At 36.9% G+C, this 19,232-nt stretch overlaps 1 protein-coding gene across 1 annotated transcript in view; it reads left to right on the top strand.

Moving 5' to 3' along the window:
• Mbd2 (methyl-CpG binding domain protein 2) overlaps positions 1-19,232 on the top strand; it is a 62,455-nt gene that overhangs the window by 18,723 nt on the left and 24,500 nt on the right. Inside the window, exons 3-4 of the mRNA XM_013018887.1 lie at positions 974-1,133; positions 14,128-14,265. Coding sequence (XP_012874341.1) covers positions 974-1,133; positions 14,128-14,265 — 298 coding nt within the window. The remainder of the gene's footprint in view (positions 1-973; positions 1,134-14,127; positions 14,266-19,232) is intronic.

The following is a 19,232-nucleotide window of genomic DNA, read 5'->3' as shown; positions in this document are numbered from 1 at the left end:
AGTTCTTGATTATAGCCATTCTAACTGGGGTGAGGTGGAATCTCAATGTTGTTTTGATTTGCATTTCTTTTATGGCTAGAGAGGTTGAACATTTCCTCATGTGTCTATTGGCCATTCTTATTTCCTCTTCTAAAGCTATGTCATTTTTTTTTGTTGTTTCTTTTATATGTTCTTCCCCCATGATATAACCTCTGTTTTCACTGTATTTCATTCCTGTGCCCTGCATCTTGTATATCCATTTTTTCTAATTTGGGGAGGGGAAGGGAAATAACAAAATGCTGAAATATACAGGTTGACCCATTGAGATTACAAGACACTATGTTGAAAATGAACTTTACAACTTTTGGGGTGGGAGGGAAGAGGTAGGGAGGGAAGTGATGGTAGGAAAAACAAAGGACTGGTAACAATGCTGGATAGGAAATGTACTCATTACCTTACTTATGTAACTAACCCCTCTGTACAGTATTTTACAATAAAAGATACATTAAAAAAAGAAGAAAACAAGAAAAAGAACAGTTATGCTGTGCTCTGCTGCAGGTTATACTAGTTCTCTAGCAGTTGCTGAGTGAATTAATAGTGGGGTAATCTGAGCAACATCTGTTCAATGCAGTTTGTAGCATTTCTACTTACTCTTTTGGATACAGTTTTGACTAGGCCAGCCTGGGCTATGATCCTCATGCTTACATTTCTTTGTAGTTGGAATAGCAAGTGCATGCCACCGCTGGTTGAGATGGAGTCTTTAACTATTTTTTGCCTAGGTTGGCCTCCGTCTGCAGTCTCTGCCTTCTGTAATAGCTAGGATTACAGGTATAACTACCACACCAAGCAAAACATAATAGTTCTTTAAAAAGTGAACCTGTGAAATTGTAACAGTTGAAGGGGGCAGGGAAAGAAATACATGAGGAAAAGATTTGTGCAGAGATGTAGAATGTTATTACTGCCTTTTGTACAATTAACATTGTTTCTCTTGTAGTCCAAGTGGAAAGAAGTTCAGAAGCAAACCTCAGTTGGCAAGATACCTGGGAAATACTGTTGACCTCAGCAGTTTTGACTTCAGAACTGGAAAGATGATGCCTAGTAAATTACAGAAGAACAAGCAAAGACTGCGGAATGATTCTCTCAATCAAAATAAGGTTGGTTAATTTATTTATGGAATATATATGCCATTTCACACTATTTCCAAAAGTATCTTACATTATAATTATACCATTGAAATTTTGGCTGTCCGAATTATCTTTTGCTTGTTGACAAGCTTTTCATCTTACAAATGTGATTTATTTTCTGTTATTTGGAAGTATAGACACACAAAAAAGCCTTAAGTAAATTCTGCATAGTAGAATATGACAATTCAATGTCTCTTGGCCAACATGCATCACATTTTTTGACCTATTGGAATGATTTACAGAAGATTTCTTTGTTAGTATTCCTTGTCTGAGTTTCCTGTTTTTCCCTTAAAATAGTTATTACTGCTTTAATTAAATTTAAATTAAATTTAATGTGGTAAATAGCCTTACCATATAACTTATCATTAGCGTAAAAGTTTTCAGGTTTAGAATTTGAGAAAGGGCAGTTTTTTGAATCTTGGTAATGTTTAGAGTGTTGAGTCTCAGGATCACCCCTAAGACCATGATTAGAGATTTTCCTATTAGCTCTTAATTTTCCTGAGCAGCTTGGTTGCTAATTTATTGTATAGCACTTTAAGCATGTCGCATTTGAATTATAATACTAGTTTAATTGTAATAAAGCATCCACTGTTGTCATATGACAAACTTCTTTTCCTTCAAGGGCAACTAAACATGTGTCACCACAAGCGACTCATCGACATATACAATCCTTGCGAGGTTGTCAAGCAGATGATTTCCCTCAGTATTGAGCCAGAAATGGAGGTTGAAGTCATCATTACCAATGCAGATGCCCAAGTCAGCTCTTTTAGAAATTTCATTATCAGTTGTTAATTTTTTTATTCCTATCGCTTTTAGAGATCTATATGTATGTATTTTTGACATTGATAACTGTCCCACACTACAAGTATGAAAAAAATAGCAGGAAATGGGATTTGACTAATCAGTCCTTTTGAGTACAGTATTCATTTTGGTACCCCAGAGACTGTGTGGACGCCAGGGCTTTGAACCAGGTAGGCATGGTTTGGTGAACTGACTGCTACCTACTAGCTAATGTGGTCCTAGGCAACGTCCTTCTTTTTTTGTCTCAGGCTTTTCATTTGTAAAGTTAAGGTGCTAAAATTCCCGTAGCATGATTATTTTTATATAATGGAATTTATATAACAGTATAAAATATATGCCAAAGTATTGAACTGCATTAATTCCTTTTCCTATTTCCCCTTCCCTGAGCTATCATCTGCCTTAGCACTAAGTTACCTTGATTAGCTTGGTGTCCAGTGTAGGAAATTTTCTGACCCAAGCTATTTTCTTTGTGTTTTTTACTTTTCCTGAGGGGTAAGGTATGTCTATATCATACTTGGGGAAAAAAAGTATTCAGAATTTGATTTAATAGCTTGTTTCACAGTAGTTCATAAAAATTGGTCTGGAGTTCAGAGTGCACTTTGCTCATGTCATAATATCTGTCATTGGTTTCCATAGGGACATTGGCAGGTAACTTGTTTAGGGAGGCAGCATGGGAAGGGAAGGCTAAATTGCCTTTATGTTGCTTAACTTTGGAGTTAGTTTGGTCTAATAGTTGTGAAAGTATTTAGAAAAATAAGAGCTAATAATGGAAGTAAAAGGAGCTCAAGTTGGGAAAACTAGGATTAAGTGTAAGGATATCTATAAGCTGTGATTGCAGTTTAAATAAACCTTTTTTTTGGGGGGAGGGGTAGTTAATATGCTCATAGGTGTGTCAGTACATCCCTGTAATTCCCAGCTACCTGGGAGGCAGAAGTAGGAGGAATGAGGTCTGAGGCAAAGTTAGCTTGAGACACTATCTGAAAAGCAAACTAGAAGTAAAAAGACTGAGAGTATGGCTCAAGTGGAAGAGCGCTTGCCTAGCAAGTACCAGGCCCTCAGTTCTAACTCATCTGTGACCAAAAATCCCCACAAAAGCATGACATCTATCTGTCTCTCTCTCTCTCTCTATAGTATAACAGTAGAGAACCAAGCTATATATCTCTTAAGATTTATATCTATGTTTTCTTTATAAAACTAAACATAGTGCCGAGTATTTACAGAAAGATTCCATATATTCATGAAATGAAGAGAATGCATTATCAGAAAGCAAAGTTTAGCTACCTGTAGTGTAATTTGAAGATTTACTTCCTAACAGTTATGGTTCATCATTAAAAGTCCAAACCTAATTCATCTCTAGTTTGTGTGCACCTTTCTGCTCTAGCTTCCCTGGACCACTCATCCCGCATCATGGCATGTGCTTTCAAGATTCTGCTTGCTTATGTGCTGTTTCCTCTGCTTGGAATGCGCTCCCCCTTCCCCTCCATCTGGCGATCTGCTCATCCAAGGCCCAGCTCCACTGTCTCCATTTCTGGGAAGCCTATCCTGCATTCTCCAGGCAGCAGCAGTCCTTCCATATTGCTTGCTATTGCTTTGCCATTGTGTCTGTGCTGTCTGCTTCAGCTAGACTGTGAGCTCCATGAGGGCAGGGACCTGTCTTTTTTGTCTTTAGGTTACAGCTTTGTGTATGTGGTCCAAAACCAAGTTCACGGTAGGTACTTTAATAAACACTGCTAAATGTTTAACTATCCTCCTCTTCTAGACTTTTATAGTGGTGATAAATGTTTATTTAATAAATGAATATACCATACAGTATTTTGAAATGCCTTTCATTTTTATTACTTTCTGACTTTCTTGGTGAAGATTTGGGGACCTGGTCTAATGTTCATACATTAGTCATCTGACTGTATTTCAGTTAAGTACTCACTTTGTGTTTTTAAAAATTAGCTCTCATGTGGGGTGTTAGTGACTCATGCCTATAATTCTGGCTACTCAGGAGGCTGAGATCGGAGGGTCATAGTTCAAAGCCAGCCCCGGACAAGAAAGCCTGTGAAGCTCTCATCTCCAGTTAACCACCAGAAAAACCAGAAGTGGTGCTGTGGCTATAGCTACTGGCACCTGGCTTTGAGTAGCTTTTAAAAAAAGAATTAGAGATACAGAAAACAAAATAATGTTTGATGTAGGCTAAATTACAATTTTTGGGGATAATTATAAGTTGTCATCATAATGTAACTTTTATATCAAAGGTAAGTTTATTGATGGTGAATATTTCAACTGTGTTTAGAAAGATAGCTTTGTAGGGCTTTGTTTTTGATTAATGTACACTGTGGTTTATTACTATTTATTTGTACTTGTCTCAGACTCAGTCTTATCCTGACCATAAACATCAGTTCCGTTCTTGATTACACTATACTTTATTGATTTCCTTGTGACTGACATAATTATTTCCCACCAACCACTTTTTTGATAGACCTTAAAGCAAAGATGAAGCCACACAGTTGCGTGGAGGTCTTACATTAGGATAGTGGACAAAGGCTACAGAAAGATTTGTAAGCCATCAGTCAAAATTGATACTTGAAGTTAGTGGTATTCTCAGAGCTTACTGCCAGAAAGATGTTACAGAACCACACATCTCATGGAACTCCAGTCATGATGGAAATCTCTGAGCCACACACACTCATGTGGCTGTTGGGTGCTTGATATGGCTAGTTTGACTGAAAACCTAAATGTTTATTTTTATTCAATTTAAATAGCCTCATATGCTTAGGGGCACCATATTTGACTGTGTAGTCCAAACAATAAAAGCTAAATTTTAGGCATTTAGATAGGCTTTGACTTTTCAAAGAAGAGGTATTCATGTTCTAGAGAAATGACCCAACATTTCAAGAAGAAAAGAAAGAAGAGACATGGAAATAGTTTCTAAACAAATTTAATTGGAAACAATCCATAATTAGAAGAACACAGTGAGTCTGAAAGCAAAATATGTTTAGAGAACCTTCAGGTAGCTTATCTTTAACTGTGGGTCTGGATGCTGTCCCTGAGCCCCTTTTGCTCTAGCACTCTATCACTTGAGCCACAGTGCCACTTCCTGCTTTTTCTGTGATTAGTTGGAGATAAAGAGTCTCAGACTTTTCTGCTTGGGCTTGTTTCAAACCATGATCCTTAGATCTCAGTCTCCCAAGTAGCTAGGATTATAGGCATGAGCCATTGGTGCCCAGCTGCTTATCTTTTTTACTATAATTTTTAATGTTTCATGTTGGAAAACAAGTGAATTCTTTGTGTTTCTGTCTCCTAACACCAAAATTATATAAATTAAACCTGCAAATCTAAAAAAAATTCAAATTCCCTAACACTAGTATGACTCTTGACAGTTCTAGTACCATTGAATGACATAGTTTTGTCATCACATTTATATATGCACATTGGATGTATTTGGAAATAAAGAGTATCATTTGTTTGCGATCTGCTGTAAAGTCTGCTATTAATTTCTCATAAATTATCTTGGGTTAAGATGGATAGTGTATTATTGTGTCTATAAACACAGACTTAGATGCTATATGACTATATCCTAGGTTCTCAGCTATGCTTAGACGATGTCTGGTTTAATTATCTTCACAAAATATTTAAGTGATCAAGAGAGAGAGGGCTAGACTAGTATGCATAAAGTGGTGGTCTCTACTGCAGAATAAAAGCACACTCTTACAACCTTTAGAATGAGAGAATTTTAGGCAAGGGACTATCTTCAAGGGACAGTCTCAGTAAGGCCAGCAATTGGAGGTAATAGTTAAGAAATTACTGAGGTTGTAGGAATGTCTGCTGATCAGTTATGAAAGCATATATTGTGTAAATATTGGAACTAGAATGGTAAGATGAAGAGATTCTTAAACTTGAGATCATTACTGTAACAGCTCATAGCTAGAATTAGAAAAATATACAAATGATCAGTGTGCATCATATTTAGTAAATTTTCTTCAGGAGAGTTAACGATACATACTTGTGTATACTAAACATTTTTAGTGGAAGTAAATGTAGAGGTTACTGAACAGATTACTACAGGGATGAATAATGGATGACACATGATATGGAGATAAGGACATTTAGTTAATCTGAGTAGACAAGGATAGAAGGTGGAATGGGATTAAGTTTGGTATAATTTTGACTAGAATTGTGTACAGAAATTTTTCTTAGAGCAACTTAGAGCCACAAATACTGGCTTTATTCTTGACCTTAGTCCAAGATAATGTGGTGTTTCTTACAATGAGATGATCTAAATTTTCGAATTCATAATTGAACATATCTAGACATTAGCTCTTTTATTTTTTTGTGGGGGAGAGATGCTGGTTTTGGGGCTTGAACTCGGGGCCTAGGTACTGTCCCCTCCTTTTCTTTTTAGCTAACACTGTACCACTTGAGCCACCACCACTTCACTCCCAACATTTTTTTGTGGGGGGGAGGGGAGGTGGGATTGGAGTTTATTAGAAGAGTCTCACAGTCTTTCCTGCCCAGGATGGCTTTGAACCTCAATCCGTAGATCTCTGCTTCCTGAGTAGCTAGATTTATAAATGTGAGCCACTGGTTTCTAGTTTAACTCTTTAAGAGCAATGTAGTATTATCTCTGGCCAGTGTACAGTTAGTTTGGATGTGTTAGTTTATTTGTAGTTTGATTCGTTAAATTTTTTTCCATTCATGATAAAGCTGTGGTTATGACTTTGCTAAAACCACCAATTATACTTTGGATTATTTTCCTACTTGGTGCTTTTGTAGGGCTGTGTGATTCAGAGGAAGATACTAGTTATATTTATTTTAAGTGTAATTTAACATTACATAGCAGTAAGTGGAACAAGTCTAGAGACTAATTGATATTGATGAGCTGGAGGTAGATAATACATATGACTCTCTACTTGGCTTAATTTTGACATGGATCATATGGCTTACATTTAATTATATTTTTTATTTATCATCTGTAAGTGTAAGACAGGAGACAAGTATAGAGCTTGCACAACATAGGACCTAATATCATAGCATTTTATACACCTGCAGTAGTTGTAAAGTATGTTCTATGTGCTTAGGCATGATTTACTATTATTATTTTAAGGTTTTGATTCTGAGCTTGAACCCAGGGCCTGTTTGCTGTCCCTGAGCTTTCTTTTTCTTTTTCTTTTTTTGGTCAGGACTTGGGTTCTACCACTTTATCTGAAGCAGAACTTTTGTTGGCAGGTAGGCCGATTGATAAGAATAATTACTTTGGTATGATACTAGGTTTATCATAATATTGGGGCTTTATGTGTGCATACTGATAGAATCTTTTGGGAGGGCATGGACTTGGATATCATACAGTAGTAAAGGTAGATTTGGGACATTATTTGCTCATATTACGGCTTTGATAAGATTTAGTTTGAAGCTCAGGTTTCTGCTCATTGATATCTTTCTTTTACAAAATTTTACCAGTCCTGAGAAGTTTTCCTAACTTTGTAGGTTGTAGACCTGTGAGAGCATTAAATCCTACAATAAACTTTGGTGTGACTATTTGAAACCTAGTTAAAAGTCACTTACAATCTATAGGGTCAATCCCTACTGTTGAGACTGTGCTGTGCAAAGGGGTGACATGGATCTTTCCAGCAAAGGAGTGATTTGAAATATTGGATTGATAAAATGAACACATCTCAATAATCGTTCTTCTCACAAAGTTTAGAAAAATACTTTTTTTGGGGGCTGGTTTTCCAGATGATATTGTAACATAACTCAAAGGAGTTCAGAAATTTGAGTGACATGAAATGTCTTATTCTGCTTAATTACATAAACAAGGGTTTTAGTGTTATATCTATTAAAAAAGAATGCGAAACTCTTGTCCCATTGTAAGAGCATGAAGTTACTAATTTTTTTCCCCTACAAGCTGGTGCAGCTTGTTTACCTGTAATCTGAGCTACTTGGGAGGCTGAAGTAGGAGAACCATTGGAATCCAGGCCAGGCCAGTCTGGATATCATAGTAAAACTCAGTATCAAGGCAGGAAGGACACCTTTTCAATTACCCACATTTATATATCTTTCTATTTTCTATTTTAACAAGCATTAAAAGTTTTAGAACATTCTGGGTGGGTTATGTTATGTTTTTAAAAAGAGGTAGCTGAGTAAGAACCACAGCCTGCACATGGTATTCAGGTAGGTTTATTCAGTAGACCTACTGGGACCAGGCCACGTTGGCACTCCACACGGCTGGCAAAGAGGGTGTCTGGCCCTGGGTTAGGCCGTATATACGGTAGGGGCGGGGAAGGGTGTGTTCAGGTAAAGGGAAGTGGGACCAGGTGGGAGAAAGGTGTGGCCACATCAGATCCAGATGTGACCTCTTCCAGGCGTCCCAGTTGCCTAGGTAACACAGGTACTGGGCAGGGTCTGCTCAGCATCCAGAAATGGACCTTACAGTTTATATACTAGTAATTATAATAAACCAGGAAATATGAGAATACATAAAAAATTTAAATTTAAAATAGGAAGTAAATGAAAATGGAATTCTTAACTATGGGAGAAGAAATAAGATTTCAGCTACTCAGAATGCCCTCCAATGAAGGCATGTCTTCTGTTCTCTGCTTTGGATATGTAAGAATTGGAGGGAAAGAAATATGAATAAGGAGAAATCTGGAGCTAGCTCCTTGCAGGCTCAAGATCAACCACACCACATAGGAAAAGAAAAAAAAAACTACTGAAGAGTTTTACCATGTGTGTTAAGATTCTGTTAGATTTGGGCTGGGAACGTGGCTCAGTGGTAGAGTGCTTGCCTTGCATGCATGAGGCCCTGGGTTCGATTCCTCAGCACCACATAAGCAGAAAAAAAAAAGCCGGAAGTGGTACTATGGCTCAAGTGGTGGTGTGCTAGCCTTGAGCTGAAGAGCTGAGGGATAGTGCCCAGGCTCAGAGTTGAGGCCCCATGACCGGACCCAAAAAAAAAAAGATTCTGTTAAATTTAAAGTAATATAGCAATTTGTTATTAAAGTGTTGCTATTTCAGATATTTAAGTACATTCTTTTAACTTGAATAAAGTAGATGATCCTGATCTCTGTTTTAAAATGTAGATGTATTTTCAAAATTCTCTTCCTAGGTAGGAATACAAAGGATCTTTGATAAGCACTTGTCTGTGATATGTACTTTCCCTTACCTACAGGCCATTCTGTAACCAGGTTAGATAAGGTTAGAAAGGAGGCCACATAGTTTAGTCCTCAGAATCACTGGCACTGAGTTGGTCTTTAAATCTTATATATATATATTTTTTGTCGGTCGTGGGGCCTGAACTCTGGGCCTGGGCGCTGTCCCTCAGCTCTTCAGCTCAAGGCTAGCGCTCTACCACTTGAGCCACAGCGCCACTTCCGTTTTTTTTTTTCTGCTTATGTGGTGCTGAGGAATCAAACCCAGGGCCTCATGCATGCAAGGCAAGCACTCTACCACTGAGCCATCTTCCCAGCCCTCAATCTTATATTCTTTTTTTTTTTTTTTTAGTTTTATTTTTTTGTGTGAACATACTGTATAGAGGGGTTACAATTACATGGGCAGGATAATGCATACATTCCTTATCAAGCATTGCAGCCTCCTCCTTTGTTTACCCTTCACATCCCTTCCCAGCCTCCCCCTATGGAAGGTTAGGGAAGAATGAAGCATTTCAAATGCGCTTCCTATTTGTTGTGCTATTGATTTCCTTTTTACATTTTCTTGTAGATTTAATTCTTGGACTATTGTTTCCTCATTAATTGATGTGCATCCTTTCTGACCATAATAACTATATCATGTTTAAAAATCTACATTACAGTCTACTATCACTCCTTTTCAAACAAAATTTGTTTTCTCCATGTCCTTGATTTTCTATTAAAAGTTTATTATTTTTTGGTGTGTGCTAGTCCTGGGGTGGGGGCCTGAGTTCTGACTTTTTGTTGTTGTTGTTAGCATCCTACACTTGAGCCACTGCTTCACTTCCAACTTTTTTTCAGAAGTTTATTGGACATAAGAGTCTCACGGACTTTCTTGCCTGGCCTAGCATCAAACTGCAATCCTCTGATCTCACTCAGCCTCCTGATTAGCTAGGATTATAGGACTGAGCCACTAGTGCCCAGCTTAAAGTTAATTTTTACCTGCATATTTTCCCCTGTGAGTATATAAAGAATCACGGCATGTATTGGAAAGAGAAGAAACACTTTTAAAAATAGTTTATTTTAAAATTCCTGTCCACAACTAAAGGGATATGTTATATGCTCCAACACTTAAACACTTTGGGATGGGTACACATATTAATCTGAAATTCGTTTATTTATTTTTTATTTTATTGTTTGGGTCCGGTCGTGGGGCCTGAACTCTGGGCCTGGGCTGTCCCTCAGCTCTTCAGCTCAAGGCTAGCGCTCTACCACTTGAGCCACAGTGTCACTTCTGGCTTTTTTTTTTTTTGTTTATGTGGTGCTGAGGAATCGAACCCAGGGCCTCATGCAAGGCAAGCGCTCTACCACTGAGCCACCTTCCCAGCCCTTCATTTGTGTTTTGATTGGCGGGCCAGCCTGTTCAATGGGACTTGACAAAATTTTGAAACAATTCTAAAGTTAATGCATTTGCCTGTTTATGTATAAAAAGTTGGGCTTCACTCAATATATATTTGAAAGAGGAATTCAAATACAGGAACACCTATAATCCTGTCCAATGCAAGAGTGCTTGCTTTTAAACAACTAAGTTTACGGCAGATTGGTAATTTAGAAAAACTTAGCCAGGGGCCAGGCCTGCATTAACTGACTGGTTGGCAGTCCCCAGAGGAGAGTAGTAATACAATTTATTGGTTTTGTGACAGCTTCTGGGAAAACATGTGAGTCTAACTTCTAAATTACTCAGCTTTATGTGATTTGGTTTTGGAATACAAAATTAATTAGTAAAAAAAATGAGTTGTTCAGCTTGTCTCCAGTTAAAAAGAGAAAAGACAGTAAATTCCTGAACAGGATAAGGGTCTGGAGCAGCACACTCTTTGTTTCTGGACCATTGGGGAACAAACCATCTCATCGACCCTGGAAGTTACTGTGTATTTTGGATATTTTAGCCAGCCTCTCCCTGTTTGTTCTTTATTGCACCCAAATCATATTCCTATGCAAGGCATCAACATTAATCACTTTTTAGTTTTTTTTTATTGTCAAAGTGATATACAGAGGGGTTACAGTCAAACTTGTTACCTCTTCCCTCATTTTCCCCCCGCTTTTCCTCCCCCACCCCTCCAAGTTGTACAGATGATTTCCAACATATTGTCTGGTATCTATCGCTGTTTCATTGTTTTTTTTTTTTTGTCTCACCATTCTGTTGTTCTCCTTTCTTTCCCTAATTAAAATAAATGTGTATACAATATCAGGGTACCAAAATCAAATACAGTGGCAAGAGGGGATATAACAATAATAGTTTTACAAGTTCTACACTTCCAGTCTTTGGATTCAGAATTTGTAGTTTAGAACAGTCCCTTTTGCCTCTGGTTTTTCTTTGTAACACTGATAAGCTAATGACGGATGATGTTTGCTCATACAAACAGCTACAATAAAATTGTGTGTCAGTAGATGTTCTAGTGCCAGTAGAGAATATTCTTCCTCATTACCAAACAAAAAAAGGTTAAAAAACCAAGCCAGATATTGCTTAGTGATGCATAATCACATGATTATACTTAGTGCCAGAAACGGTTTTCCATAGGCATTTATGTGTTAAGCCTGTGCAGGATTGAGTACTGATGACTTCCAGCCTGGGAATGCTGTCCAGGGTCATAAATCAGACATTCCCAAACTTTTGCACCACAGAATTACCAGGGAAGCTTTAAAAAATGCTTGGAACTCATACTTTCGAGGTGACATTCTTAAGGGGTTATTTTGCAGTCAGTTAAATCTGAATATTTATGAGTTATTTTTTGTAAAACTTGCGGGACAATATTATTGAAGTCAATGAGATGACTATCTCAAAGGTAAGCACAAACTTTGGGAGAAAATTAAAATAATAGAATGATACAAATGGCCAGTGTACAGTATAGCAAAGGGGGAGGTTGTAGGAAGAGAGGAAAGGGTAAGGGTCTCACTAATAATGGATCAAAATAATATTGTAACAATTCACAGAATACCAATATTCCTTACGCAGTGACCACAAACTATGCCAGTAGGTCCCAGATAGGTAGTGCAAATGTGAGTTATGAGGAGTATTGCCTAAGGGGACAGGGACACTTCTAGTGGCACCCATGACTAATCACTCGTGGATGGTGGTCATCAAACCAAGTCCATTCCAGCACTTTTTCATCTTTAAGTGTTTTCAAGAAGCTGGAATTATGGGTTTTGTACTATCACTCTAGATCTTTAGCTATTGGCTTACTTTACTAGAAGCATTGAAAATTGAATCTATTGATGACAGGTACTTCACCTGCCACCAGTTGGTAATCTTTGTTTTGAGTAATACTTCCCTAAGTGTGCTGCTTACATCACAGCCCTGGAGACCTTAGTAATACAAATTTTTAGGGCCCACTCCGGGTTACTATTGAACCACACTCTCCTCTGGGATTGGGGCCTTCTTGTTGGTATTTGAATGGTTTCCTGGATGGTCCTTTTTTTTTTTTAAGTAAGTTTTTTATTGTTACAGTTACATGAGCAAGGTAATGAGTACATTTCTTACCAAGTTCGTTTTCCAACATAATGTCTTGTACATCTCACTGTTGCAGTGGGTCAACCTGTATCCCTATTTAACCAATTTGTTTTTTTTTCCTTTCCCTCCCCAAATTATACCTACATCAAATACAGTGAAAACAGGATTATACCTTGGGGGAGGGACATACAAAGCAGCAAAAAAAAAAAAAAATCACATGGTACCTAAATACGTTAGAAACAATAGCAAGAAAGAAAAATACCTCTCCTGGGTGATTCTGAGGTGAGCTTAGGTAGGGGAATCTCTGGGAGTATGGAAGTTGATGTTACAGTTTCAATCTGGAAGTAGTAAACACACAAGCTCATCAAATATTCCATAAATTAATCACCTATCCTGTCAACATGATCCAGGACATATTGTTTGCATTTTTCACTAAATGTATATATCCAAACAGTTGAAATTGGGTTTTCTCCCTATCCTTTTTGTTGAGTGTTGCAAATGAAGTGAATTACAATCTTATGCCACATTTTCTCCTCACTAGAATGCAGCTTTTCATTGCAGCATGTCACATGAAACTAGGTATGGAACTTTCTACTTGTGTCATCGGTGCTCAAAACATTATAAACTTTGAGCTTAAACATGTTAAACCTGTACTTCCTTATTTTATCACATTCTTCTAAATTGAGTTTTGTTTGCCAGAATTAGTAATTTCATTTTTATGTAAAAATGTTAATTTAGGGCTGGGAAGGTGGCTCAGTGATAGAGCGCTTGCCTTGCATGCATGAGGCCCTGGGTTCGATTCCTCAGCACCACATAAGCAAAAAGAAAAAAGCCGGAAGTGGCGCTGTGGCTCAAGTGGTAGAGCGCTAGCCTTGAGCTGAAGAGCTGAGGGACAGCGCCCAGGCCCAGAGTTCAGTCCCCACGACCGGACCCAAAAAAAAAATGTTAATTTATAGGATTTTATAAAAGCTTACTATCCTCACTCTGAAAAGTCCTTAGTATCTTGTTAATCAAATTCACTAAAAATTTTATAGACAAAATTTGCTTAATTTAGGAGCATGCTAAAAACTTTGCACTTGTTATCAGACTCATGTATGTATGTCTCATATCAAGTGTTTAAAGTGTATGTATTGTGTGTGTGTGTGTGTGAGAGAGAGAGAGAGAGAAAGAGAGAGAGAGATTGTGGGATTTGAACACAGGGCTTGGGTACTGCCCCTGAGTTCTTTTGTTCAAGGCTAGTGCTCTACCACTTTGAACCCCAGCACTACTTTGGTTTTTCTGGTGGTTAACTGCAGATAAGAGTCCACTGACTTTTCTGCCTAGGTTGGCTTCGAACTGCAGTTTTCAGCTTTCAGCCTTCTAAGTAGCTAGGATTACAGGTATGAGCCACCAGTGCCTGCCTAAAATGTATATTTAGAGTGTTTAAAATACTGATACAGAATGATAATTTTGGAGTAATTGAGCTCAAAATAATACATTTTGGACTAGGAAAGGAATTCCTATTGTATTTACATATAATAATTAATGAAAACACTTATATTCACAGGGTAAACCAGACTTGAATACAACATTGCCAATTAGACAAACAGCATCAATATTCAAACAGCCTGTAACCAAAGTCACAAACCATCCTAGTAATAAAGTGAAATCAGACCCACAACGAATGAATGAACAGCCACGTCAGGTAAGGATCTAATTCATCCTCCAATTTTAATTTTCAGAAAATTCTAGTATTTTTAACAGACATAGTCAAATCAATTTTAATCAAAATGAAATGTTTGAAAAAAGTTTTATGTGCTGGGATATTGCATGAATGTCATGAATATAAAATTTAGGTGAAATGTGTTGATAAAAAAGTTAAAAATAAAAAGGGCTAATATTGTGGACTATGATTTTATACTTTTTGTATGGTATATAACATATGATTCTCTTAGTTTTTTAAAGGTTATCTTGTCTAGGGATGATATTCCCATTTGAAACAAATAGTTTGTGTCGCTTTATAAAAATATTTTGTATTATTTAGATACTACTTTTTTCCTTCCTTTTTCTTTATTGGTTCTGATTTCTTACTTCATGAAATGTGTCCCTACCTCTTTTGTAAATATATTAAACTTTGTCAGTATGGTATGCCATCCTGTGAGTTCCTTTTTTTGCTTTTTAATAAACTCAGTGAATTTTTCTTCTCCTTTATTGGTTCATGCTCTATTCTACCAGACTCTTTTCTTAGAAAACATGTTATCTGAAAGCCTGCCCTGCTGTTAAATAGTGCCATAGAAATGGGTGGGAGACTTGATAAAGCGTTAAAACCTCCACAGAATGTTGTCTTGTTGACTCTGAAATTGTGGTAAGAAGTTGAGGTAGTTCGTGAAATTTTGGTAATAATTAGGGCGAGCGAGTGAAGGGAAAAGCAGCTGTGGATTTTTCGTCTCCTTTTTCTGTCTCCTTGCAGCAATCATCTTTTGCTCATGTATTCTCTTTCTAGGCACCTCACAGCCCCTTTCATTTGAATTTTGATTTTCACTAGTCCTTCCTTCAAGTGTTTCTTCTCCAGATTTCATAAGGAATTGGGCTGAAACGTTCAGACAGTTGCTCTAGAAGAAAGTACATAAAGAAATACAGTTCACACATCCTCTCTAGTGTTTTTTCCTCTTCAGGTGAGCCAGGAAAACAGAAGATATTTGGAGCCACATTGGATCAGCATCTTGCTATAGATGTCTCAAGATTTGAAGTTCTAAACTTGCTTTACTGTTGGTCCCCAAGAGATTCAACAGGGGCCATGTAAGTGTATCACATCCAGTATAAAGATGCGTACTTGCATGTGCCCTTAGGCTCTTGTCAACAGTTAGGTTTCCTTTGGGCCATACAGCTTTCTGTGTGATGCTTTTCCTTTCTATTTTAGTACTACACCCAAAATTATCACCAAATTGCTGGTAGTTCTGGTGTATCCATTTCAACAAGTGAGGAAATCTATCATCTTGACCTCTACCCTCCTTGATAAAACTGTTTGCTAGTTGTATTCTTTCTCATTTTCTTTCTAGAGTCTTGAACATCTTATCCTTTTGTTTTCTGGTGTTTGAAAAATTGTTTTTCATCAAGCATCTTAATAAGTAACATTTTTGAAAAGATGTACTTGAGTAAAATAGTTTTCTTTAGAAGTCCCCAAAAGTAAAGGTAGAATATAATCTTTAGTAAAGCTGTTCTACGTTGGAAATTTGAGTTGTTTTCTGAGAACTGATGGTATTTAATAGATATTAGCCCCCTCTTTGCTAAGTCATACTCAATGTAGTCTCTAAACCCACAGGTTTGCTTAAAGAACAGTCAGTTATACATGCTTGTCTTCTTTTTTTTTTTTTTTTTTGGCGGTCATGGGGCTTGAACTCTGGGCCTGGGCAGTGTCCCTCAGCTTTTCAGCTCAAAGGCTAGCACTCTAACATTTGAGCCACTGCACCACTTCTGGTTTTCTGAGTGGTTTATTGGAGATATGAGTCTCATGGACTTTTGTGCCCGAGTTGGCTTTGAACTGCAATCCTCAGATCTCAGCCTCAGCTAGGATTACAGGTGTGAGTCACCAGTGCCCAGCTTACATGCTTGTTATTTTAACATTTTTGGGTGCAGAAACATTGTTTTTTTGTACCTAAATTCAGTCATAGATTTTTCAACGTACCATTACTAGAAGTGTTTATAAAGAAAGATAGGCAACTTCGAATTTTAAAGTTGAGATAACCAGATTGGTTGCTCCTTTGATATATTGAATACTTTTAAGTTTTTTATTATCATGGTTTGTGCAATTATTTCAAAATTAAGTGTCTCATATGAAAGATAAGTCCTTCTTCCCTCTTTACCATAAAATGTAATGTCATTTTAACTCATATTTTCTTGAGGGTTTAATCTGTTTTTTTTTTTTTTTAGCTTGCATAGATAGGAAGTGTCAAAGTTATTTTTCATTTACTTTTCTAAAAGCGTGGGCCATTTTGTACTTTATCCTTAAATAACTTGACAGTATTTTCTAGATACTTATGATTGTACTAAGGCATTAGTGTTCTTTCCTGCTTCATTATCTTCAGTGTAAGAATTGAGGCACGAGTTTCTTAACCATATTAGGTAGATTGTTGGAAACTCATCACTTTAGATTTTTAAAATTAGATTGACAGTATAAATTGATGACTATTCCATTGCAGTTATTTTTCATGCAGTGAAATTTCTCTTTCTGAAGTTCCTTTAGCTAACATTTCTAAAAATACTAAGACAAGCTAATGGTATCATAATTCTTTTTAAAATGTTGAGTTTGAGCTCCAGAGGTAAGATTAACTTTTTTTAAACTTAAAAAAAATTAGATTCCACCTCTGAATAGTTGGAAGTAATTAATTTAGATGACAAGCAATTGTAAAAATTACTATTTCTGTGCCTAGTTCATCATATGCCCAAGGTATTTAATTTTAATCAGGTGTTAATTCTGTAAAATTGATAGATAATAAATTTCTGATAAATATGTTTTAGCTTAAAAAGTACATATTAGTATATGTAAAAGAAGTTGTGTTAAATAGAATTGAATAGAGAATTCAGTATTTATTTCTGCCCAGAATTAAAGTTGTGAAGTAGAAAATGAATTTGTAAAACCTGGTTATGAGAAGATAAGTAGTCATAGTGATAGGGAATACCAGCATTTTTCTTTTTTTTCTTTTTAATAAGTTTTTTTTATTGTGAAAATACCGTACAGAGGGGTTACAATTACATGGGCAAAGTAATAAGTACATTTCTTATCAAGCATTGTTGCCTCCTCCTTTGTTTTTCCCCTTCCATCCCTGCCCTCCCATCTCCACGACTGCACCCCTTCCCCCAACCCCTCCCCACCAAAGTTGTAAAGTTTGTTTTTCAACATAGCATTTTGTACATCTCATTGTTGCAATAGGTCCACCTGTGTCCCTATTTAAACAATTTGTTTTTTCCCCTTCCCTTCCCCAAATTATACCAGCATCAAATACAGTGAAAACAGGGGTTATACCATGGGGGAGGGACATACAAAGCAACAAAACAATCACCTTATAAATATGTTAGAAACAATAACAAGAAAGAAAACACCACTTGTGTCCTTATCATGGGGTTCATTTTGCCTAACTAGTCATACAATGGACAAGGGTCTCATATCTAAAATATACCTGGACCTCAAAAAATTAAATACCCCAACAACAAATCCTCAAAGAAACAACTGCCCAATAAATAAGTGGGCTAAAGACTTAAAGAGAAACTTCTCTGAAGAGGAAAGAAGTATGTCCAATAGACACATGAAGAAATGCTCAACCTCTCTAGCCATAAAAGAAATACAAATCAAAACAACACTAAGATACCACCTCACCCCAGTTAGAATGTCTATAATCAAGAACTCTAATAACAACAGATGCTGGAGGGGATGTGGACAGAAGGGAACCCTACTGCATTGTTGGTGACTTGTTCAACCACTTTGGAAAGTAGTATGGAGGTTCCTCAAAAGACTCCTCATAGAGCTCCCCTATGACCCAGCAATCCCACTTTTGGGCATTTACCCGAATGATCACAAACAGGACCATACTAAAGCTACCAGCACCACTTTGTGTACTGCAGCATCATTTGCCATAGCTAAAGATCTGGAACCAACCCAGATGCCCCTCAGTAGATGAATGGATCAAGAAAATGTGGTATATATACACAATGGAATTCTATGCCTCCATCAGAAAGAATGACATTGCCGCATTTGTTAGGAAATGGAAAGACTTGGAAAAAATTATATTAAGTGAAGTAAGCAGGCCCCAAAAACCATAGGTCCCATGGTTTCCCTTATTTGCAATAACTAGTATATGTCTGAGTCAAGCAGAAATACCAGCATTTTTGATAGTGTCTTTTTTTTTTGAAAAGAAACCTGAAGTGGAGGGAGCTCCACTAACTCTCAGACTATTACCTCAAATAGTGAGATCATTGCCATGTCCTTATTCAACAGGATGCATAAAATACGTCGTTAGTTTTAATTGATTTGTTATTAAGAATATCTTTCCTACAATTAGTCTTTGAATAGATGGAAAACTCACCATCCTGGCTCTTACTTTCTTTGGTACTCTCATCTTTGATTCTTCCCTTTTGTCTTCAAATCAAAGAAACTTCATCTTCTTTATATACTTTGTTTTAATTATTAAGTTACAGGGTACTGATAAAGCCTTTCATTTTTTTTACTTCACTTTATGTTTTTATTAAGCACTTGTGCAAAGGGGTTATAATTTCCTAAATCAGATTATGAGTACAATGCTTCTTTGTCAATGTTACCCCTTCCATCATTCTCCCCCATTTTCTACCTCTTGTCCCTACCCTTGAATTACATAGTAAGTTCATTTTGTCCATAATGTTCATTGAATATAACTACTACATTTGCTACCCTTCCTCCTTCCATTCACATGCCCACTCCTTTGTCTTCCCCCCTAAACATATTTTCACTTCTGGTATTCATTTTGATAAACAGTACATTAGTTGTTCAGAGGAATTATTCCTTTGGAGTCCTCCTCTAAGCATACTGTCCTTTAGTCAGTTGGTTTGTGTGTATGTATTATCATTCATGTTTATATTTAATGCCTTACCTTTTAAAGTGATTGGTGGTCTATGACTATTGCTTATATTTCTTACAAGATA

This window comes from Dipodomys ordii, unplaced genomic scaffold (assembly GCF_000151885.1).
Source record: "Dipodomys ordii isolate 6190 unplaced genomic scaffold, Dord_2.0 Scaffold43, whole genome shotgun sequence".
Classification (NCBI taxonomy): domain Eukaryota; kingdom Metazoa; phylum Chordata; class Mammalia; order Rodentia; family Heteromyidae; genus Dipodomys; species Dipodomys ordii.
The sequence above is the reverse complement of the archived record's forward strand: the minus strand, read 5'-3'. Positions and strand labels throughout refer to the sequence as shown.